This window comes from Gossypium arboreum, chromosome 4, assembly GCF_025698485.1.
Source record: "Gossypium arboreum isolate Shixiya-1 chromosome 4, ASM2569848v2, whole genome shotgun sequence".
Taxonomy (NCBI): Eukaryota; Viridiplantae; Streptophyta; class Magnoliopsida; order Malvales; family Malvaceae; genus Gossypium; species Gossypium arboreum.
Window position 1 is genome coordinate 8,600,976 of NC_069073.1, and position 25,978 is coordinate 8,626,953.

Below are 25,978 nucleotides of genomic sequence, written 5' to 3' on the forward strand. Positions count from 1 at the left end.
TTTTCACTTTAATTCTAAAATATTTAATAAATTTAGCATCAATATTTACATATTTATATAAATGTTACGGGATGTAATTTTAAATTAAAATTAAATTGATAAAATATGTAAACTTTAAAAATTAAGTTTATTATTATACTAATCAAAATTATGTATAGATAGTATCGTGATTAATTATCCTTATTTATTCGAATTGAATTACTCTATTTATTTAAATACCAAATTCTTCAATTTTAAAATTGAGGACTGGAGAATTTACATTAAAATTTGATATCTCACCTATACCGATAAATAAATGAAACAAATAACAAAAAGACACATGGAAGATAAATCAGTTGTTTTATATGAACAAGGGACCTTAATTTTGTCTCAAGTTAAAAAAATTGGTGTAATAAAATTAGAGAAAAAGGTCATATTTTACTTACTCTTTTTTCTTTTTAATTTTTTAAAGACAAAAAGAAAAAAAAAAGTGTAAATTTCCATAGCTTAGGAGATTGGAAGAATGGGAGCATTGACCATAGATTTAGAAGACTTTGAAAACTCCAAAACAGCCTTCTCTGTTCAGATTTATTTCTCTTTTGATTTCTTCTTCTTCCTCTCTCTGTTGATTTGATATTTGATAAATTATAATAATATATAATCATATCAAAGCCGCCCCATTAATATCTATCTTCTTCTTCAAAGCTTGGCTTTTTCAGCCAACCCAGATCAGTTTTGGACTCAAGTAAGATAACCCATCAAGGGTTTTTCACTTTCTTTTCTTCTTCTTCTTTTTTTATTTGGTTTGGGTGTGACCCATTATTGGATCTTTTAGCTGATTTTGCAATCTTAAAGACTATAATTTGGGGATTTTCTCTTCCTTTTCTTTTATATATAGTTCATATTCATGGATCTTGCTTATTCGATGTTTCTACTTTTTGGATTTACCCAATTTGGGTTACTTGGAAACTATCATTCAAATCTATATACTCCTTGAACTTTTAACTTTTTATGCTCTTTTTTCCTTAAATAGATCGCCTGCATATGTAATTCAAATTTTCTTTTTCTTTTTTCTTCTTTTTCCTTTTTTAATTTCAGTTCTGCAGAAATTTCCGGTTGAGAGTTCTTGGTAAGTGTTTAATTGTTGTAAATATCGGAAACCAACCACTTCAGAGGAATCTTGGCATATTTGCAAGTCATTTAGACTGAGATTTTTTTGTATAGATTTGGGGATAAGTCCATATTGGGTAGGGATTAGATTTTGGAAGATGGCTAGTGTGCAAGATCAGTTGGAGATCAAGTTTCGATTGACAGATGGATCCGATATCGGTCCCAAAACTTTCCCTGCTGCTACTAGTGTTGCAACTTTGAAGGAAAGTGTTGTTGCTCAATGGCCTAAAGGTTAGTTCCATAGGTGTTTGATGGAACGCTAATGTATTTACGCAGTCTATCTTTCAGCTTTATTTTACCATATGATTGTTTTTTTACTAGTGTTTTATTGTTCCATTTGGTTTGAATTGAAGGATGGGAATCATGGGATCATGTTCATGACATTACTTTTCGATGTTTCCGTGGTTTATTCATATTGCTACCTTGCTCGTTTGCTTTTCAGATATGTGAAACTATGCAAGAAAATAGAATCATTATTAAGACCAAAATTTCAGTCCTCCATAGCAGAGTAATTGGAATACTTTTATCAGTAAATGGATTAGAAATGCTTGATTACCATAAAATCAGGTTCATGCTTTCTCCTTGGTATAAGATGAATAGGTGTTAAATTTGTATCGATTGAAGAGTGTGATAGATACTGCTGTTTCTTATCTTTTGCTTTATGGATAACTGATATTTGTATTCATCTGAAGTAAGCGAGAATAATAAATTAAACCAACTTACCATAAAAGTTTTGGTTTACTTCATTGCATCATATGGCCTTCTTTTTCCGTTTCGAAATGTGTCTGTTTGTTGAGAACACAGGAATAAGATCAAGTCACTGGGCGATTAACGGGCACGTTGGGAGCAATTGCCTTTCTTTTATCACTATTCCTAGAACGACCTATGGTGGCTAACAATCAGCTTGTTGAAGGGAAACTGAAACCTTTAGGACTTGTTTAGAGAGAGACCTAGATCTCTTGAAAAATAAGTAGAAATTTTGCTTATGTAAACCTTTAGGACTTGTTTAGAGAGAGACCTAGATCTCTTGAAAAATAGATAGAAATTTTGCTTATGTTTTTATTCTCCAATAGGTCCTTAAACAGGGGCTAGTTACACAAATAAAAATATGTTTCTCGAAGGAAATAGAACAACTTAACCCTAGTTTAAAATAGCCTAAAATAAACTGAACCTAAAGTAAAACTAACGTAAAAGAAAAAGTAAATAATTTTACTTTAAAGACTTAAACTAATGCCTTTTTCCTCTTATATGTGCGGCCTATAAAGCGTCCATGACACTGTTGGATGGTGCCTACCAAACTCTGGTGAATGAGGCACTTGTGTTGAACAGTTTATAATTGAATTCCAAACTGAGATGATCTAGATGATTTTTTAATATTTATGCTAGTATATTGTTGTTATCAGTTTGACCTGCTTTCATCTTCATCCCTCTGTCCCACTCTCTTGATTCTTTCTTTTAGGTGCTTTGTGTTTTTTTATGTATTTGGTCTGCATTTTAATTATAAATTACAGATACTCAGTTAAACTAAAACGTTGTTTGAACAAGGTTCTGCCATCTAGCTCTTACTTCACTGTACATTTCACATAAAAGGAAAATGGCTTACTTTTAGTGAACGCAGGAAAGAACAGAAGAAAAGAAACGGTTGTATTAGTTTTGGACTGTGGTTGAGGGGAAGTCTCAACTTTTGTCTCTGATTGAATGGCATTGGATTTCTCTTGATGTTCTTTTGTGATTCCTGTTCATGATGAGACCTCTTTCATATTTCATTTCATTTCAGACTTATTGACATTTATTCTGATGAATTATACTATTTTTAACTTCGGGCAGAGAAGGAAAATGGTCCGAGGACAGTGAAAGATGTCAAGTTAATCAGTGCTGGAAAAATATTGGAGAACAACAAAACTTTGGGAGAGTGTCAGAGCCCTCTTTGTGATATTCCCGGTGGGGTAACAACTATGCACGTTGTTGTTCAACCTCCTCCTGTGGAAAAAGGTACAATTTTTATCGGTGCAACTCTGGAAACTATAATATGAAGTTTTTCATAAAGATCAATGATAATACTCCTTGGTCTGAAAACTGCAGTCTGTGCAATTCCATAAAGTAACATTTGTATCTTTCGGTTATGTGCAGAAAAGAAAGCAGTAATCGAACCAAAGCAGAACAAATGTGTTTGTGTCATATTATAATCCACAGCTTGAAGAGGGGACAACATTATTTTCAGGTAGTTTTCAACTTTTAGTTAATTGATTGTTTCTTTCACTCCTAATCTACTAATCCTTAGCTTTAAACTAAGTTATGCTTTCACAAAATTTTCTGTAGATGAAAGAGTGACGGAACTGATTTACAAAATGAAGTTGAAGACTTTTTGATCGAAGAATCCGGTTTGTAGCATGCACATTTAATATATAGAATGTGTTATTTTTCTGCTTTTCTCTGCCGAATTCATGTAGTCGATGATTGTCCATCTATTTTGTTCACTTTGTTCATTTCACATTAATTAGACTCTGCTATCAAGCAATTAAACCTCAGATTTTACGTCCGAATATGTCTTACCAAACTCATTTTCCGTGGTTCAAGTTTCTGAATTCGTCTCCTTTGTATAATATCATTCTTATCGATTAATTTGTCCCTGTACTCTAATTCATGTTGCTGTTCATAATTTTACCAAGTATAAATGCTGAGAGGTACAATTAGAACTTGGAATCTTAGCTAATGAAATTTGAGTGTGAGTGTTAGATATAGATATTTAGAGCATCTTTAGATGAGTGTCGAACATGGATATATAAATAAAAAACGAGAAGTTGAAGCAACATAGCTTTGGATTGTTCCTTTGTTCATTCTGGCCATCTTGAAGAAAGGTTCATGGTGTATTTGTCTTTGGCAACATCACCTAAATATTAATCATTTTCACGAGTTAATGATCTGCAAAATTTTCTGTAAGATTGTTGTAATATCACCTGTGCAGAATTTGAATATTCGAAATCGTACCTATCGGTTGTTTACTTGTAAAATGCAAAAAAAAAAAAAGTTTAAAATAAACTTAATTTATTGAATTTATGATATTTAATTGACTCGGATTTCTCTGACAAAAATAATGTTGCTAATCTGGGGAAAAGCTTGGTCCATGGAAGACAAGTATGTAGGAAAACCAAAGGGCACTCTAATCCTACTACCATACCAGCGAAGCTTGTTACCTATTAGAGAAATGTTGATGGTAAACACAGTCCTCACTATGCCACACAATCCAACTACAAACCAAATGCTGATGCAAAATGATGGCCTCATTTAAAGCTCGCAATTATCTGAAAAAGTTCGAGTTCATAACAGATTTGAGCCTGGAAAAGCTCAAGCCAGAGAAAGCCAGAGTCCAACAGAATTTGAGCTTAAGAAGGCCCAAGCTTGAGATAAATTCGACCAAGTCTCGAAAAAACTCGAGTTTATAACTGAACAATTATAATAGACACTAATAATTAATATGATTTTATGACATTACTTAAAACAAATTATAAATAAATGATAATTCTTTATTTTTGAAAATGTATTTATAAGCGTTGCATATTTATATTAAAATTTTATTAATAGGAAAAATAATTAATATTATTTTTATGATAAATTATAAAGTGAAATAAATTTTTAAAAATATTAATTTAATATAAAATATTTTAATACAATAATTATATATGTATAATAAATATATATAATTAAAAAATATTAAAATCTATAAAATTTAACTTTAATGATAATATAATAATATATTACATAATTATTACGTAAACCGATTACTTAATATGACCTTAAACCGATATACTAAATTGGTATATTACTAATACATAAAATAATAATATAATATAAATTATTATTAAAAATATTAATACATATATAACTATTATTATAATATAGATTATAGTAAAAGATGTAGTCTTACAAGATACTATAATGTTTAATCATTAATGCATATATATAAACTATTAATATATTATATAATATGATATAGCATTAAAATCTCATTTCGATGTTGAATCAGTAAATATTATTATTTAATATTTACGAGATTAGTATTAAAGTTAATTAAATTTTGGTCTAGTAATTATTATGAATTGATAGTTAATTAACATATAAAGACTAAATTGTAAAAATGGTAAAATTTAATCGTTATATAATTTTAATTAATTGAAGGACTAATTGAGTAATCAGACCCTTCCCATTGTGCCAAACGGTGATAGATGACATCTTGCATCACCAACTTTGTTAATTATCATTAAGTTGTTAATTAATGTTTAATTAAGTAAAGAATGATTAATTAGTTTAATTAATGGTATAAAGGAAAATTAAAAGAAAAAAAATTGTCATCATCCTTGTTCATTGATCCCTCATTTTGGTATGATTTTAAGTTTTTTTTTTTTGTACCTTTTATGTTTTTGAAGTCTCAAGAGCTTGATTTAGCTAGCCCGTGTATTATTTTGAAAAATTGTTAAAGTTTCTAAAAGTTTTCATTGATAAATGCTTGAAGAAATTAGTACTAAATTGTTAGATTTTAAGCTTAGAAGTGAAAAAGGACTTGATTATAAAGTTAAATTGTTAATTTTTTGAACATAGGGAATAAAATGAATAAATTTCAAAATTGATGTCATATTTCTATAATTATAGATAATAGAGGTCTATAGAAGGATGTAACTGATATTAGTTTTAAAATTGAAGCTCAAATTTGAAAGATATAGCTATATCGATTTTAGGGACTAAATTGAATAATTTATAAAATATGTATGACTTTGTAATTGAATGCGATTTGGATAGAATTTGATATAATTATCACTGGATTATTATTCTTAGGTAAAGACAATGCAGGATCACCGAAAGGGATTGGAAAGGCAAGAGACAATGACAAGTGACGTGAGTTTTAATAAAATATTGAGGTAAGATATTAATAGTTATTGAGTAAAATACTATGGTTGGAATTGAATATTGAGATAGGGATTAAATTGAATAAAATAGAAAATTACAAGATTTAACTGATAAAATAAATTGGTATGAAATTGAGCTAAAATATGTTATGTTACATGATGAATTGATGTTGAATTGAAAATGATGGGATGTGAATTGAACTATGTGATGATATTGCAAATTTAACTGTAACAGCCTAATTTTCAATGGTGTCGGGAATATTGATTTGAGATCACTAAATCCGACGATTGAGTCGAAAATTTAATAAATTAATACCTATAAGTCAAATGTAAATACAGAAGTATTTTTGAATTAGTGAATTTGGTGATTTAAAAGAATTAATTAAGTAAATTGGGTCGAGAATGAGGAATCGAGACCTCGACTTCATAAACCGAGTCATAAATATTTTTAGAAATATTTATGGAGTGTTAGTGAAGTAGTATTAAAATTTCGTCAGAAAATTTTGACGTTTGGGTGGTTAATTAAATAAAAAGAACTAAATTGAAAAAGGTGTAAAAGTTGCTAAAAGGATTAAATAGCTCAATTGTCAAATGAGGAAGGACCTAAAGTGAAAATAATCCCATAGGGGATATTTTGGGCGGCAATAGCTGAGAAAAATCAGGAAATTGGTGAATTAAGGGCAAAATTGGAAAATTGCCAAAATTAACTAAATAAAAATGGGACCAAATTGGAATATCTAGATTTCTCTTTATTTTTCTACATTCTCATCAGAAAAAACACCATGGAAGAGTTTCCTTGAGCTGGTTTTTCATATTTTTACTTCAAGTAAGTTCAATTCTTGATTATTTCTTGAAAGTTTTGTGTTTTTGTGTCTTTTACAACTAGGTCCACTTGTTGAATTCATTAGTTTTTGATTCTATGAAAGAAATTGAAAGTTTCTATGAATACGTGCTAGAAGTATATGATGATTTGGCATGGAATTAGAGCTTTAAATTGTTTATATGCTGATTTTATTGAAAGAATTGAATAGAAAGTGAATGTTTGGGACCTAATTGTAAAAAAGTTTGAAGTTAGAGTTTTATGTGAAAATTCTGAATTTCAATAGTTATGAAATAAATTATAATGTCTAGTAAAAGTATTAATTGAGAAAATTATCTTAATTGAGGGGTTAATTGAGTAAGGATTGAATTGTATGAATTGTGAAATTTGGGGCAAAATGGAAATCAATATTTTGCACTAAAACTGTTTTGGACAGTAGCAGTAGTCTAACTTTGAAAAATCACCAAAAATTTTAGAAATGGAATTATAGGATGAATAAAATATTAAATTAAAGCTTATTGAGTCTAGTTTCTTATAGAAGAAATGATGTAAGCAATGGAATTGTAAATCATGAGATATGATAAATTTTGTGAGACAAGGTCAGAATGATTTCGGGTTCCCCTGTTTTGACTTTGTAAAATCATAAAAAATTGGATAAAAATAATTAGGGGCTTAAATTTATATGTTTAGAATCCTGAATGAGTCTATTTTCAAGAAAAACAAACAGAAATATTATTCGAATCCTGTACGAGGAGATAATTAATTTTTAGTGAAGAAGGGTTGGAACTGTCAGACAGCAGAACAGGGGAGACTTCAATGAATAATCTGTATTAATTGGCCCAACCAAAAATTATGAAATTTTTATGGTGAGAAGATATGTGAGTCTAGTTTCAGGAAAAATTAGTGGACCTTAATTTTGAGTTCCATAGCTTCAAATATAAATAATTTAGTGACTATGACACGGGTGGATAGCTTGAATATTCACATAAGTAATTAGTGAAAATTATGGATAATGTTACTTACAAGTGTGTTATTTATACTAAGGATGTGAATGGAGAGGAGGAGGAGGAAAAATATAAATATATATATATATATATGAATGACTTGTGTATAAATTGATCACATGCCCGATTATAATCGATGAATGTTGAATTAGAAATGATATAATATTTTATTTGGAATATTTATGTATGTTAATTGTTGAAATAAGTAAATTGTGTACAAAAGTTATGAAATTGAACTGAGTATTTCGAAAGAATGGAACGCAGGAAATGAGTACGATCTTTCAATGAAAAAGATGAATTGACGACAAATTACCCAAGTAAACCGAGATTCAGCATTTGTTGCGAATTCTCGTGTTTGCTTTCCGTTTAGCTCTTACGAGCTTCTGTTAACTCATAAGAGTTTCAGTTAACCCTTTTGGGGTTTCAATTCAGCTCTGATGAGCTTCAGTTAGCCTTCGGGCTTCCGTTTAGCACTTGTGTGCTTCAGTTAGCCTTCGGGCTTCTGTTTAGCACTTATGTGCTTCAGCTAGACTTCGGGTTTCAGATCACGATGTACTCAAATCTGTAAGCCGTTCCTTAAATGGACAAGCTGGTAAGTTGTAAATGTAACGTGTGGAAAAAGAAATGTAAGTAATGTTTTCATTATTATTATTGAGCTCAATTATATGATTTCGTCATTCAGAGATTGTGATTGACAAAATATGTTAGTATATTATGAGTATGTGAATCAAAGTGACAGAATTTAAACACTTAATGAGGTTGAGCTCATACACATGAATTTGTCATTTGAAATTGTGATTGACAGGAAGAAACAGTGAATTGCATATTTATGAACGGTTACATATAGTTATCTGAAAAACAAGAACAATGACGGTTATTGATATATGGAGACATGAGACATTGATATATGAATGTGGAATATGTTCGATAAATGTGATCATTCATAATTATGGAATTATGTACCTCAAGTGTACTATTTGTATAAAGATGATATTTCAAATACTTTGGTGAATAAAGATTAAATATGAAATAGTATGAAATCGAGACAAGTTGTTATGAAAATATATTTAAATTATCCGTAAGTGTGTCGTACTCCTTGGCAATGCCTCGTACTCTATTCCAGTGACGGATACGGGTAGGGGGTGTTACAAGTTACTCTATTAAATGTACATGTCTATATTTTGGGTTAGTTGATGATACATTATGATACCAGTTGAGATGAAGATTGGCTAATAAGAGTATCCATCTTGAAATTTTGAGTCAAGTTAACATAATTATATCAATGTGTTTTGTAATTAAATGCATTTAAATTGTTGTAATCATACGATAAAGTATGCGAATTAAATGAAACCAAGCCCTAGAGGCCAAAATGGACTCAAATGAGTCAGAAGACTCAAAAAATGAATGAATTGGGTGACATTAGAACTGGTAAATCAGAAATAGGAATGATAAGGGAATGTTTTGATATTAATATGTTTAAAATGTTGTCATTATATGTATAATGAAATATCCATGTAAATTGTATTGAAGTGGGATGAATTGTTGTTAGTTTTGCACACTTAACATGTTCATATTGAAGATATAAAGCTTGGTAACTCCAAGTTATATAGTAGATATGCGTATATAGTTATACATGTTTACATAAGATAGATTTGTTAATGTTGGTATTATATATTTAAATTATATTAATACCTTTGAGCCTATCACTTAGCGTACAGTTTTGTTTTCTGTATGCTGGTTAGGTTATGTTCGTGATCATCCAATTTCAACTCAGTATCCAATCAATGATCCTGGACTTATCAAAGTTTGTATCAATTTTTATTTCGTGTTAAAAAGGGCATGTACCTAGGTTGAATCCTTTTGGTACTAATTATGTTTATATGCTTTGTTATGTTAAAATGTTGATATATGCATTTGATCAAATGAAAGTTGCTTGTGAATAGGTTTAAATGTAATTTGATATGGTATGAAATGTCATAAAAGTGGTTGAATTTAGTAAACTAGGTGAATATGCTAAATGGATTGAATGATTGAGATTGGATGGTTAATTGGATATGTGTATATATATACATATAAATATGTGTAGATGAATGTAGAATGAAGTACAATAGTTGGTTAGGTTATATTGATAATAGTAAGTTTTTGGTAACGGATGGTATTCATATAAGGTATACAAAGTTATACTTTTGGAATATGAATTTGAGACATGTTTTGGTATTTGATAAGGTTGAGGATGAATTAAATGCTTGGTGTTGGATTCAATCTGTTAGAGTATACCCAAAGACTAATCATGACATGATTGTAATCACATACTCGTTTTATCTTGTTTGTTAATATAATGCATTACCATTATTATTTTAGTTTCTTTTTCTGTGTGTGTAAATAAACTAATTAATCATAAAGTCTTAAGAATAATATGATTATTCTTAAAAGGTCCTTAGTCAAGTATTATTGTGGGCTTAGACAATAATAATGCATTGTAGTAATGTGTAGTTGATTGATGACAAAGTGTTGTCATTAACATAGAGATGTCAAAATCTATACATGAGTTTGTGTTAGAGAACAACATATTGGACTGACTTGTTGTGAGTATGTTTCTTGGACTATTATGTAATAGTTACAACATTACTCATAGTGATAACTATGTATACGATTCTCAGACTTAAGATCATCATTGTCCCAACATCATGAGTCGAATATTTTGATACAGTCAAACATCTACTGCAACAGGTTGTACTATAAAGATTGATGTTGGGTATTTCATAATCTATGTAGTGGAATATGATTAATCAAGATAGGATTTGTCCCTTCTACATAATGGAGCAATATCTTAGGCCACTTGATGGAGTGAGACTAGAAATGCATGGCCGTGCTCAAATAAATTGATATGATATCTATGAGATATCACACTTATTTGTTTACTTTAGTTTACTCAGAATATTAAGAAATATGAAATTGGATTATACAAGTGTGACTATTTCATGAAGTGAGTCAAATCTAGATATAAAGGACAAAATGATATAATACATGAAAAAAATTTATCACAGAAAGGTTATGTCGAATCACGACTTCTTATAACTTAGGTAGTAATGATGCATTTCTAGATGCCACTTATTACTTGTAACGTTAGAAATGTTCTAGTATTACTACTAACATTACAATAGCCTACGGGGTCACACCCTATGGTAAAAGCGAACAAAATCCAAACACAATTGGTATTATGTTTAGTTGTCACATGAATTAAATTAATTAATTAATTAATTTAATTTAATAGTTAAATATTGAACACATTATATGTACAAACTTGCTGTTCACAAATAGAGATAAATAGTTATAATAATTTTGGTTAAAGATAAAATATTTATAGAAGTTAATATTCTTTTAGAAAGAATATAACATTTTAGTATCTTCCATAGTTTTCTCTAAAAATAAAAATAAAACAATTATTCTGTTTTTATTATGGGTGATTAATAAAAAAGGAATAGAATCCTAATAGTGTGTTAGTTACCAGAAATGTAACGACCCGAATTTTACCGTTACCGAAAAAGTGTATTTTCGGGTCTCCATTTCTGAAAAGCGGATTCAGTAAATATTTATTAAAAATATTTTAAGTAAAATGAGTGGTTAATTAGAGTTTAATTAAGTGAATTTAATTTAATTAAGAGTAATTAAGAAAAGGACTAAATTGAATAAAGGATGAAAGTTAAATTGTAGATTAAAAGAAAATGAAGAGGACCAAAATGGAAATTATGCCATTTGTCCTAAGTGAAGTGACATAAACATAAAAATCTGAGATTTTTATGTGTTAAAATATATATTAAATTATTATTATTAAAAGTAAAGTAAATAAAAGGAAATAAAGGAAAGAAACAGAATAGCAGGAAACGAAACAGAGAAGAAATAGGGGAGAAAGAAAGAAAGAAAAGAAAAAGGGAAAATAAGGTTTTAAAGGTTCCAGTTAATTTGGTAAGTCAATTTAGCCCTTTTCTTATGATTTTGAGTTTTTGGAATCCTAGAGATAAATAGTACTTGTTTTAAGTAGAAACTTTGAAAGTCATTAGATTTCTAAGTTTGGTTCATGTTGAATAAAATGATGGAATTGGGGTTTATTTGATAGAAATTTTGATTGGAATTGAATAAAGGATTGAATCGTAAACTAAGCTATAAGTTTTGAGTTTTAGGGATTAAATGGAAATAAATTCGAAATTATGAAAATATGCTGGAAATTTAATAGTTAAGTATGAGTTTGGACAAAATTTGAATAGAAATAAAGTATGAATTAAGATAGAAAAGTAAGTGAATTTAGTTAGGATTAAATTGAAATTAAAGTAAATCAACATTTTGTACTAAGACTATTTTGGACAGCAGCAGTAGTCTAAGTTTGAAAAATCATAAAAAAATTGTAGAAATTGAATTAGAGATGAATAAAATATGGAATTAAAGCTTATTGAGTCTAGTTTCTTATAGAAGAAACAATATAAGCAATTGAATTGTAAATTATGAGATATAATGAATTTTGTGAGACAAGGTCAGAATAAATTCGGGTTCCCCTGTTCTGACTTTGGAAAATCACCAAAAATTGGAGAAAAATAATTAAAGGGTTAAAGTTATATGTTTAGAATCCCTAATGAGTCTATTTTCAGGAGAAATCAACGGGAATATTATCCGAGTTCTGTACTGTGAGATAATTAATTTTTAGTGAAGAAGGGACGAAACTGTCAGACAGCAGAATAGGGGTAAATTTAAAGAATAAACTGTACTTAATGGCTAAACCAAAAATTCTGAAAATTTTATTGTAAGAAGATTTGTGAGTCTAGTTTCAGGAAAAATTAGCAGATCTTAATTTAGAATTCTGTAACTCAAGATATGAATTAGTAATGTATTAATGATTATGAATTGTATTAATTTCGTAGTTAATTTTGGTACGGAAATCTCGGCTAAGAAAGGACAAGACAAAGTCAACGGGAGTTAGCTCGAAAATTACGGTTTGTATTTCTATAATCCGAACTTAGTTATTATTTGTTATATTTATATACATATGGCAATTGTTAGTGTTAGAATTATGATGTTTTACAATTGGAATGGATTGATTTTGGTATGCGATGAATTTATTGAATTTATATTGATTGAATTATATAATATATATGATTTATGTAGAAATTTGAATATTGAATGAATGTTATATTGAAAAATATATTGTTGCATTGAATGAAATTGTATGAATTGTGAAAATGGGTGAATATATGTGATTATCAGAATGGTATATTGATGAAAGAATTATTAAATTGAGAAAGTGAATGAAATACCCTATTAACTAGTCGGGCTGAGTCGGATATAATTGGCATGCCATAGGATCTGGAAGTGTACGGGATTTGCCGGCTTTACTGATCAGGCACTTTATGTGTCGTATTTCAGGCACCTCGTGTGTCGTATCAGGCACCTCGTGTGTCGTTTTAGGCACTTTATGTGTCGTACATTGATCAGGTACTATGTACCATTTTAGGCACAATGTGCCGTACTGGTGTGTTTGGGTTGGAATCCGTGTATCCGTCAAAGTCCGGGTTTGTTAATAGGGGTAAATAAGTGTATAGTTGAATATAGTTTAATGATATTGAATTGTGAGTAAATTAAGGAAAGCTATACCGAGTAGTAAGTGAAAGAATGGAGTAAATAATAATGGATTTAGTTAAGAATTGAACAATTATGTTATTGTGTTTATTATATGATTTGTATAAAATTTATATGGTAAGTAGTTGAAATTTATCTATGAATAAATAATTGCATAATTGTAATTGTTATTATGATCTTAAGTATTTGTTATATTATTAATTGATCGGATTATAGAAATACCACTGAGTATACCATACTCAGCGTACGGTTTGTTTCCGTGCGCAGGTTAAGTAAAGATAGTACGTTGAATCAGCATCCCAAGATGATCCCGAATTCATTAAGGTAAAGTATGTTGAGTATTGATAATGGCATGTACCCAGGATGTTTAATAAGAGTCATTTAAGTTGTAAAAGTATTGATGAATTGAGTAAATTATGGTTGGCAACGGTATGTAGTATGAATTTTGAAATCTACTAAAAATTCGTAGTGATTCTAAATTAGTCCCGAATTGAATTTACTGTTCATATTGGACCGCGAGGGCCCATTAAAGAGACGACATCTTAAAAATAGGATGTGTGTGAATATTTATTTTAATTAATGATCGAAATTGGACTGTACTGACTGGTAATGTCTCGTAACCCTGTTCCGGTGACGGTATAGGGTTAGGGGACGTTACAAGAAAAATAAAATAAGGTCTAGCAACCGTTTTGAAAATTCTCTCTGAAAAAAGTTCAAAAGAGTTTTGTTGTTCGTTCCTGACTAGGTGGATTACGTAAAGGCTAAGACATTATTGTTGCAACTTGAGTTCGACATCACACAGAGGGATCAGAAAAACAAAAATGTATAATTTCAACCTGATTCGTTCCTCGTGCATGGATCCATAATTGATGATTGCCGAAATAATTTTTTTAGCTGCGCTACGGGGTGTACCGACGTTCCAACACAATCTTATGAATTTAAAGTTTTGGTAAGTGAGTTACTATATAGTATGGAAGAATTACAAGATGCTTTTGCAAATGGATAGTTGTGATTATAACATGTTTTATGTAATAGGATGAAATGAACTAGTTAGGTAGCTTATATATGTATGCATAGGCAAAGTTAGCATTGGCGGTATGGTATACCTTTGGTAAATGATGGTAATATGTTTTGGCATGTTGAATGGGGCTTAAAATAGGTAGATGATTAGTAGTTGTCAAATAGTATGAATTTGGATAGATTGAATGAATAATTGAGTAGATGGATTAAAATGGTATATTTGATATTAATTTGTAACTTATTGAATTGGTTGTTTTGGAATGGCAAAATGTTTTGGCATAGTTTGATGATGGTTTGGCATGAAATAGGTACTAAGTGCAGATTTTGAACATTAATTTATGAGGTATCGATACCAAGGGATAAGTACCTATACTTCAGTGATTTTAAATTTTTTTTTTAAACATCAAACCTTAAAATTGTATCGATACCAAAACAAAGTATTGATACTTTGTGTGAGGTATCAATACTATTTATTTTTATTCAATTTTCCCAAACATCAAAGCTTAATTTAGCATCAGTACCTAGCTAGGGTATTGATACCTATTCTAGATTTTTTAAATTTTTATAATTTGGTCCTATTTCATACTCGAGTCAACAAATGAGCTTTCGTAAACTCGATTAAGGCTCGAGTTTAATTGTATATCACAGTGTGCATGTATTTATGACATCATTGAATGTATTAATGATTTAATTACAGTGCATTTGACGGTAGTTGCTCAGGCAACAGATGTGATATCCTGTTGTTTGGACCCGACAATCGGGTCAGGTAAAAGGGTGTTACATCTCGCATCTTATGCGAACCACAACATAAGAAGCACTGCACTAGTTCTTTTGGTTTGTTGTTGGGCTTCAACCTCCCATAATGTGGTTTCTCATTACCACCATTATTGTTATTGACCTGTCCTTCTTCATCTCCCCCACCATTGCCCTTCTCCTTATGCTTGGAAGACTCAAACTTGTATTTCTCATAACAAGCTCAATCAGGACTCCACTATTATCATGACTTTGGTAAGTTCTTTAACCCCTTAACATTGCAACTCTTACTTCGCCTAAGGCTTCAGCCCATCTGTAAAGGAGAAAAATGCTCATTCTCACCCAAATCAGAAATCTGGAGTATCAATTTACTGAAATCCTACACATACTCCCTAATTGTGCCTTGTTGCATAAGCCAGCACAACTTAGCCCGAGCCTCATCCTCACCATACTCTAAGTAAAATTGCCCTATTAAGTTCCCTCTGGAACTCCTCCTAAGTCCCAATTGCGGCTCCACCTTGTTTCTCATATGTAGACCTACGACTCCACCAAAAAAGAACGATATCAGAAAAATACATAGCAACAATATTTACCTTAGTGGCATTATCCATGATGCCTCTGACACGAAAGTATTGCTCCATTACTCACAATAAGTTGTCCACATATCTTGCAGACTTTATCCTCGTAAACTCTTTCAGCTTAGGGACATCTACCTTAGGTTTAGGTGTCGCGGCTAACACTCCATTACCCAAAGTAGCTTTGCAGCTAATGAGCTCCACCTTGAGCTCCTCAATCTGTTCCTTTAAGGCCAACACCACAGCTTCGAAAGCATCATTTTTCTCTATTAACTAATCCACAATGGAATTGAGCACCCATTGCATTACTTCCACATTGAAATCGAGATTCTCCACCACATATTCCTTGAGATGTTCTTTCATCGATTCCAACTTATAGGTGCGTCTCTCAACTACCTCGAGTGTTTCCTTCACAAAACTCATGGGTTCCTCGAGATTGACCACTCGACTTTCCAAAGCCAACAACATATCTTTCAATTTGCTAGCTTTCCTATCCCCTCCACTAGTCTCCCTAGGCTCAATCTACTTGTCTACTCTTTTTTTCATCTTAACTGGTGCCTTACTAAACATTGACTTTGATACCAACTGTCACGAGGCTAGAACTTAGGAAATTGAGAATTCTTCAAAGTGAGAATTCTTCAAAGGAAATTTTCTAAGGCACCGAAATAAAGTAAAAACAACCTCAAAAGACAAAAGAGATCGAATCAAATAGAAAAGCCACAAGAAAGCATGCAAACAAGGTGTTTGAGTAAATACTCTCAAATATATTCAATAACTATGAATGAAATAATACAAATAAGGGGTGAAGACCTCTATTTACAGTTGAGCTCCCCTAGATCCAATAGTACAATTTAAATTACATCGAACAGTTAAGATTAAAACCTATCTACAAGATGAGAGTCCTAAGGGATTTAAACTATTTACAATCTTATCCCTTAGGATTTACAATATTCGCCATGGTAACTCTAGTTTTACTGAATTGTTTTACTAGGTCACCAAGGCTTCAAATAAATGGATTTCTCTATGTGTTCCATGAATCGGATCAGTTCAAGTGAGTTAAATAAGTCTTATTTAATTAGTTGACCTTCATGAGATATTTTTTGTGCATTCGTCACAAGTTTCGATCTGCGGCCCGTGATACTTTCACTTGGTTGCTTTATTTCTATATAGGCGGTTGTTTAATGACTTTGGTTTGCTTTGTACCACTTGCCTTACCCCCGCCCCCAAAAAAAGTTGACTAGAGATTTTGTTATTGGATGAAAAGTTAAAAGTTGGCCAGAAATCATGGAATTATATTGCATTGATTAGAGACAATGGAAACATATCAAGTACTGAGTATAAAATAATTGAGAATTATGGGCGTGAACTACTAGAATTATAAATAAGTGACATGGTTGCGTAAAAATATAAGAAATATTGTCTTTCTTCATTAGTCTCATTGGTACTTTCATTCCCCTTCCGCCATAACCACCATGCCCTCACCTCAACAAAATATTCGAAGTGTTGTAGGAACTTTTGCTTCTCGGATACAAGACCTCAAATCTACCTTAGAAACCAATTTTGAGACCAAGTACATAAAACTCGTCTTTGTCGTTCATGACCATCATTCTCCATTCAAACTAACCCAACCACTCCCCCCCCACCCCCAAAGAATAAATCACACAAATTCCTTATTAGCTTATTCCATAGATCTAACCTTTTGAATTGGGCTTTTTCAACCATAATATTATTGTATTCCACCAAATCAAACACTATTCATGGTTGTCTTTTATATTACAGGACAAGGTATAAATGGATGCATAAAAATAACCAGCTTCATGTATTGGATTCTTTCACGCAGGCCCTCCAAGTGCCAACCTATGCCAAGCACCAAGCCACCATGAACATTTGCTTAACTGCTTCATCTCTCGGGTCCTTTTTTCTTTTCTTTTCTTTTGCAAGGTGATAACGAATCTCAAACGTTCAATGACACATAACGCTATGTCATAACATCCCTTTAGATTTTAGTTTGAGTATTGAATGGCTCTCGATGTAGGCCAATTATTTCAGATTTTTTAGCTCTCTACCTAACCTTACACTATCAAGGTACGTTTATTACCAGTGTTGGTGAGCAACATTTCAAGCCTTTTCCCCTTTCTTTTAGTCAGTTTTGTGGCAGAAACAACAACATCCAGACACCCACTAATACTTACTAAGAACATTCAAAACAGTATTTAACGTACCCTATGGCCTTCCCATCCCTACCTTATTCACCCTTTCTTATTTATACTAACCAATAAACTCTAAAACAAGTCATGCCCCTGATTTATCAAATCGATTATTAACTTAACCCATACTTCATCACTTAAAAGGACAGAAATCAAAGCAACAGTAGGGGTTTCCAATCTTACGTCTTTACGCAACAATTGATAAAAAAGAGTTGAATTGGAATATTTTATTTGACTACCATTTTCCCATTCATGCATAAGAGTAAAACTTTTAGTATACTTTTCATTTCTTGGATCATGGACCGCCTTATTGGGCTTGTCAACCATATGTTTCCTAATTCAAATTTTGAATTTGTTAACCTTATATTATATTTACGAAGTGATTACTTTACCGTTAAGTTTCGTTACCTCCCTAACAGCGATCTTACGTGGTAGTCCAAATTAAATTTATTTAATTAAAACTTATTTTCATCCCAACAACGAGACATTTAAGTTGGTATTTAAAACTTATTTGGATTGCCACGTAGGACTATTGTTAGGGAGATAATAGAGTTTAAAGGTAGAGTGATCACTTCATGATAAAATGATGACATAAGTGATTAAAACGTAATATTTCAAACATAAATATTTAAATATAATCTAATAGAAACAAAAGCGTTTATTTTGTAATTTACCCTTAAATTTTGAAAAGAAGAAGACAAAATAAAAATAGAAATTATAGAATTTTCCATCAGAATCCACGTGTATGAACATAAAGGAATTCCGATGTTTTCGCGACACTTCACGAACTCTCTCCGCCTAAACCTCTGAGCAAATCAAATCCCCGACGGACTCCTTTTTTCCTCACTGATCGTCACTAAAACAATAACACACTACGTTACTTTTTTTTAAAAAAAAAAACGTAAAAGATAAACGAGAGACTCCGAGAAAAAAGCCGCGAGACAACAACAGGAAAAGGAAGAGACCTATTCACCCTTTTCTTTTCTTTTCATTTTTTCCCTTATTCTCACGCAAACTCATCTTCGGTTTTTTGGTATTTCATTGTGATCACACTTCCCTTTCTGAAACCTTGGACCGACAATGGCTGCTGCTTCTTCTTCTGTGGCGTCGCTTAGTGGCGTCAGTTTATGCGCTACATGTTCCTTTCCTAATAAAAACAATCTCTTTTCGTTACACCCATGCATTTCTTTGAGCTTCTCTTCAAAACCCAACTCCTTAAAATCCTTTAAACCGCTTCACTTAAGGAAAAATGGGGTTCTCGACAAGTTTTCCAGGACTTCTTCAAGACCTTTTGTTGTTCGTTGTGAAGCTTCAGCGGGAAGGGTGAGTTTTGTTAAGTATTTTGATGGTTTTCGTTGCATCGACTGAAGGTGTTTCGTTAGATGGTACTTTCATCAATTTATTTGCCAACCCAATTTTGAGTAAAAGAAAGAAAGTTCTGTAAATTCTTTTTTAATGTATTTATTTTTGTTGATGTTTTGGAGATTGGATATATATTGATTAAGAGTTGTCTCTTTAGTGATTTTTATTGGTTCAGTGCTAATATTGTGTTGGATTAAGCAAATTCTGCTGATTTATGAATTTGAAATTTTCTCTTTTGCTCCCTTATTTCGGCAATGATCTTATCAAGTATTTTTATACTTATAGAGCATTGAAACTTTTGATCTTGTATGATGTGAAGTAGGTTGGTTTTTTTTTTTTTTTAAATGTCATTTTCTTTTGAGATTTTTTATTGAGTTGGGGTAGGGATGTTATGACAGATTACTCAACAAGAGTTCACAGAAATGGCCTGGCAAGCTATTGTTTCTTCTCCAGATGTGGCTAGAGAGAACAAGCATCAAATTGTGGAAACAGAACACTTGATGAAGGCTCTCTTGGAGCAGAAGAATGGTCTTGCTCGTAGGATATTTGCTAAAGTCGGAGTTGACAATACTCGCCTTCTTGAAGCTACTGACAAGTTCATCCAACGGCAGCCGAAGGTAACCCCTACTACATTCTGGTACTTTTCCATGTTCTGTACAATGCCTTCAGTCCTTTAACATGCAATTAAACTTGGATGCATTGTTTGCCGCTATGGCTCATCACAGTATTATTTTACTGAAGCTGATTGGTGAAAACTTTTAGCTTCTTGAGAATATATGCAAGTGCAAATTTTGATTCTTTTTATGTGAAAATATATTTTGAAATTATGTTAACTGTGTTCCCTCTTTGGATTACAAAGTCTTGCATCCTGATTATAGCTCTTCTATGCTGTTAAATCGTACTAGGTTTTGGGTGAGTCAGCTGGTTCAATGTTAGGACGCGATTTGGAAGCTCTAATCCAACGTGCTAGGCAGTACAAGAAGGATTATGGGGATTCGTTTGTTTCTGTTGAGCATTTGGTTCTTGGATTTACACAAGATCAACGTTTTGGGAAGCAGTTGTTCACTGATTTCCAGATATCTGATCAATCTTTGAAATCTGCAGTGGAATCCATTAGGGGACGTCAGTCAGTTATTGACCAAGGTAATGGAATTTTCTTTGATGTTACTTTCTGGGATTTACTTGGTTCAAGGAAATTGGCACATGCAAAATATAAAGGTTTATGTGAGTTGTAGAGAATGCAGCATTTTCTCCTTCCTTGATTGAGGCCATATATTACCTTTTTTTTTGTTAGTACTTGTACTGTTGTCTTTTCTTTATCTGAAGTTACTGCTGTTTACTTCTGTTAACCACTTGTTCAATTTGGTGGAGTGGATAAAGACAGGTTTGATGTAAGAGGGCATAAACTGGTCTGATGTTCATTAAGGTTTCTGATTACAAAGTTGAAACAGTTGTTTGATTCATAAACTAGTGGACCAATTGTTGTAATATTTACTTGTGTGTGGTTGGCTTTTTGCTTTGCTAAAAATATTTGGTTCTTTCAAGTCTGCTATTTTCCAGGCATCATTTTCTGTGGATTATAGCTTAACTTATGCTCCTTGTCATAATCTTGCTTCGCAAGGCTTCAGTATATTTTGTTGTAGTTTTTGTGGGGGGTTTTCCTTGAATGATGTATTTTCTCTTTGCTTCACTTTTTGTTTGACCATGTGAGTTTGACCATAGATCCTGAAGGAAAATATGAAGCATTGGAGAAGTATGGGAAAGATTTAACAGCAATGGCGAGAGAAGGAAAGCTTGATCCAGTGATAGGAAGAGATGATGAAATACGCAGGTGCATCCAGATCCTCTCTAGGAGAACCAAGAACAATCCTGTGCTGATCGGTGAACCAGGTGTCGGAAAAACTGCAATCTCTGAAGGGTAAGCATTAAGCTCGCAGGTTTTGCTTCATGCATGGTCATTTAAATAGTCCTGCAAGTAAACTGGATAATTAATGTTTCAAAAATATTCTTTGTTTTAAATTCCTGGGTTATCAGAATAGTTCCACTGTATATTGCTAACTTTCAACATTATGAACTTTTGGTACCCTTGTTATGAACTTAGGCCTCAGTTTTATTATGTTTTGCTTGTTGTTATATGTGTTTCTGTTTTAGGTTGGCATGTAGTTTGCTGTATCTAGCATCCTCGCAAGTAATGTTAGCTCAATGACTATGTTATCTAAGTGAACACACCGTGTCTTTTAATAGGCTTGCCCAGAGAATTGTGGCAGGGGATGTTCCTCAAGCTTTGACAGATCGTAAGGTGTGTGCCATCCTTGAAGTTAATTAGCATTTTTTCCCATGAAAAACCAAATGTTGCTTTTCTTTTTTCGGATGTGTGTGATGGTGGTGTGTGCTAGAGTGACATGTTGCTACAATATCCTGGCCAATGATCAAATTGTGGATGCTGATTGAATCCGATTTCTCCTTCTGTACAGCTTATATCCCTTGACATGGGTGCACTCATAGCTGGGGCTAAATATCGGGGAGAATTTGAGGACAGACTAAAGGCAGTGCTGAAGGAAGTAACTGAATCAGATGGCCAAATTATCCTCTTCATTGATGAGATTCACACGGTTGTGGGGGCAGGTAATGTTTTGTTATGTTTGTAGTTTATATAGGTTGATTGTCTGATATCTGTGAAGCAGGCTGAACTATAAGAGCCTTTCCGTCTGTTTTGTCGGTGTTTATGGGGTTACATCAGCTTGTGAAAATTTAGCCTTTCTACCAGATTGGAGATAATTGTTCTGCATGGAATTATATCTGTTTCCTTCCTGATAAAATTCTAAATTGAATAAGTGTTTCTTTCCCAATAAAATTCTAAGGTTAACAGACTGATAACACCTTATTTGTTTTCTGTTGCAATGATCACTGTTTCAGGTGCCACAAATGGTGCAATGGATGCAGGCAATCTTCTGAAGCCTATGCTTGGTCGGGGAGAACTGCGATGCATCGGAGCAACAACACTGGATGAATATCGTAAATACATTGAAAAAGATCCTGCTCTGGAGCGTCGTTTTCAGCAAGTTTATGTTGGTCAGCCATCAGTAGAAGATACAGTTTCTATACTCCGGGGACTTCGTGAGAGATATGAGCTGCATCATGGAGTCCGTGTTTCTGACAGTGCACTTGTGGAAGCTGCAATCTTGTCTGACCGTTATATCAGTGGTCGATTTTTACCTGACAAAGGTAACAACTGGAATTGGTGATCCATCATGCAAGATGCAACCTGCTACTACAAAATTCTATTAATTAATGGGTTGTCATGCAATACTCAAATTATTTGCAACTGGCTACTAACCAATTTAACTGTCTTTTTATGTTGTCTATTTCCCCAGTGTAGGATGGTAGTTAGGTTTAAGACAATTAGATGCCCCGGTTTCTTAATCATCTTAAATGTGTGCTGACTACTATGTGGTTTCTAATTGCAGCTATTGACCTAGTTGATGAAGCAGCTGCTAAATTGAAAATGGAAATCACTTCAAAACCCACTGCCCTTGATGAGATTAATCGTTCTGTATTGAAGCTGGAGATGGAGAGACTCTCTCTCACAAATGATACTGACAAAGCTTCGAGAGATAGACTAAGCCGCCTTGAGTCTGAGTTATCCCTCTTAAAGAAGAGACAGGCTGAGTTGACTGAGCAATGGGAGCATGAGAAGACTGTCATGACACGCATTCAGTCAATCAAGGAAGAAGTATGCTAGTATTATCTAAAAATTACTCTAGAAACTTTATTTTCTGCCATCACATTTTGTCATTTTTCATCTGCAAGTGAAGACTGCATCTTTGATTGTTCCTGATTTTCCCCCTACTAACGGTAATTTAGAAGCCGGACAGGGGTGACCTTTATTTTATATCAATTGAAGAAAAAAGGACGTAATTTGCTAACTGTTTTAATTATACAGATTGACAGGGTAAATGTAGAGATCCAGCAGGCTGAGCGGGAGTATGATCTCAATCGTGCTGCTGAGCTGAAATACGGGAGCTTGAACTCTTTGCAGCGTCAACTTGCTGATGCTGAAAACGAATTAGATGAATACATGAAATCCGGAAAATCCATGCTGAGAGAAGAAGTTACAGGGAATGATATTGCTGAAGTCGTTAGTAAATGGACTGGCATACCAGTTTCCAAGCTTCAACAATCTGAGAAGGAAAAATTATTACATTTGGAGGAAGTATTGCATAAACGTGTTGTGGGTCAAGATCCTGCAGTTAGATCTGTAGCTGAGGCTATTCAACGATCTCGAGCTGGTCTCTCTGACCCCCGTCGTCCAATTGCCAGTTTCATGTTTATGGGCCCAACTGGTGTAGGGAAAACCGAACTTGCAAAGGCCCTTGCGTCCTACTTGTTTAATACTGAAGAAGCCCTTGTCCGAATTGATATGAGTGAGTATATGGAAAAACATGCAGTTTCAAGACTTATAGGTGCTCCACCCGGTTACGTGGGGTATGAAGAAGGAGGACAGCTGACAGAGATTGTTCGCCGGAGGCCATATGCTGTAATTCTTTTTGATGAGATAGAGAAAGCCCATGGTGATGTGTTTAATGTTTTCCTTCAAATATTGGATGATGGGAGAGTCACTGATTCCCAGTGTCGGACTGTGAGCTTTACCAACACTGTTATCATTATGACTTCAAATGTGGGTTCACAATACATTCTTAACTCAGATGAGGACACACCTAAAAATATAGCTTATGGAACTATCAAGCAGAGGGTGATGGAGGCTGCAAGAGCAGTTTTTCGACCTGAGTTCATGAATCGTGTTGATGAATATATAGTGTTCCAGCCTTTGGACCGCGAAGAAATAAGCAGTATTGTGAGATTACAGGTAAGTTGCTCTGATGACTGTCTTTTGGCATAATTGCTTGCATGTACATTTACTTGATGCAGATTCTATTATAATGGAATGAAAGATTCCGAATCCTCAACCATGTCATATCCATCATAGGATGTGATAAGGATATTAATGACATTTTTTAACTATAAAAATAATCTCTAAAGATATACTACTAAAACAATAGTAAATGGTTAACTAAAAAACTCTAGTCTACAGTTATCCTATGATGCTGCAAATGGTCCTTTTAAGAATGAGTCGGTAGTTTGGTTGGCCATCCATGAATCTGATATTGCTTGGTTTGATTTCTTCTATAGATTTTGATTCAGCAAGTTACAAAACGTACTCTTTATTTTTTATTATATTCTTTTAAATGATCAAAATTTATGGTCTTAGGTAGATCTCACTCGGTAGATCATTAAACCCATTTTTGACATATATTTGGACATAGGTATAAGGATATGATCCTCTAAGGACTCTCCAAATATATGAAAACCTTGAAATTTTAAATATACGTATGTTGGAAAAATACTGGAGCCTGAATACCATAGGATCTCTGCTGTGGTTGCAAGAGAAATACAAATCCCTATCATGTTGCCAAGCTCACGTTGTTTCTCTTCTGGTTTGTCACTCCATTGCCTTTTCTGTGTTTGTTTTACAGCTGGAACGTGTGCAAAAGAGGCTTTCAGATAAGAAAATAAAACTTCAGATCACGGATGCTGCTGTTCAGCTTTTTGGTAATCTTGGTTACGATCCAAACTATGGTGCTAGACCAGTAAAAAGAGTGATTCAACAGAATGTTGAAAATGAACTTGCCAAGGGCATCTTGAGAGGGGAGTTCAAAGATGAGGATACCATCTTGGTAGACACCGAGCAAATGGCAGTTCCGAATGGCCCGATCCCCCAGCAAAAGCTAGTCTTCAAGAGACTCAATGGTGATTTGGATACTCAAGCAATAGGTAGTCAAGAAGCTTTATCAAAGACTGTCTGAGAGTTGCTCTTTAAAGTTTTTACCGAATTAATATAGGTTTTACACAATTTTGAGCGAAGGAAATACCTCAGCTCACTTTAGAATCTCTTGCATATTGTATATGACATCTTTTTTTAAGTTTTACCGACGATTCAATGCGTCAAAAATACCGCTCGTGGCTCTCAATATTTTCTTTGCTTACCTAACTCCACTCTGGCTCCCCAATGTCTCAGTTCCAAGATGACAAATGCAAGAACTCCTATAAGTATTCTTTCTGTGACATGAAGTAAAATTTCAAAGGTTGGAATGGATAGTAACTGCCAAATCTAAAGTGTGATGGACAGTGAGCCCTGCTGCCAGATTGCCATGCCATGGCATATGATGACAGTATGGATAATTGATGGGCATGCACATGGATAATGAATTTAATTCATGATACTCTAATATTTCAAGACTCTTTAACAGGCAGAGAACATGCCAGAATGGGATCAAATTGATTTTTAGCACTATATCCTACATTTGGTGTATGTATTATAAGGTATTTCAAAAGAAATTATGAAAGCATGGGCAACAGCTTAGACTACTTCAGTCAGAGTGCATATGAACCAGGCTAGGTGAGGTTTAGGTTAACACCATTTATATTTACAAATTACTAACTTCATTTGCAAATTGTCATATTTATATTGACATGGCTTTAACCTCACCTATATTTGTAT

General features: G+C 32.8%; 2 protein-coding genes across 3 annotated transcripts; both read left to right on the plus strand.

The window, feature by feature from the left end:
• The first annotated feature begins 362 nt into the window (after nucleotides 1-362).
• LOC108457827 (membrane-anchored ubiquitin-fold protein 1-like) lies at nucleotides 363-3,692 on the plus strand. Of its 2 annotated transcripts, none has more exons than XM_053027295.1 (6): nucleotides 363-724; nucleotides 1,078-1,108; nucleotides 1,184-1,380; nucleotides 2,977-3,141; nucleotides 3,280-3,370; nucleotides 3,469-3,692. In XM_053027295.1, exons 3-5 carry the CDS (start codon nucleotides 1,248-1,250, stop codon nucleotides 3,333-3,335), a joined length of 354 nt encoding a protein of 117 aa, XP_052883255.1. In that variant the 5' UTR covers nucleotides 363-724; nucleotides 1,078-1,108; nucleotides 1,184-1,247; the 3' UTR covers nucleotides 3,336-3,370; nucleotides 3,469-3,692. The 2 variants fall into 2 exon arrangements, with proteins under 2 accessions (XP_052883255.1, XP_017612475.1); XM_017756986.2 differs by having other exon boundaries at nucleotides 364-724; nucleotides 1,204-1,380.
• A 15,097-nt stretch (nucleotides 3,693-18,789) lies between these two features.
• Nucleotides 18,790-25,429, plus strand: LOC108460333 (chaperone protein ClpB3, chloroplastic-like). The gene is made up of 10 exons (XM_017759789.2): nucleotides 18,790-19,380; nucleotides 19,818-20,036; nucleotides 20,325-20,562; nucleotides 21,142-21,337; nucleotides 21,664-21,718; nucleotides 21,894-22,044; nucleotides 22,336-22,644; nucleotides 22,887-23,152; nucleotides 23,363-24,286; nucleotides 24,954-25,429. The coding sequence occupies exons 1-10, from the start codon at nucleotides 19,138-19,140 to the stop codon at nucleotides 25,281-25,283; spliced, it is 2,931 nt and encodes a 976-aa protein (XP_017615278.1). The 5' UTR covers nucleotides 18,790-19,137; the 3' UTR covers nucleotides 25,284-25,429.
• The last annotated feature ends 549 nt before the right edge of the window (nucleotides 25,430-25,978 follow it).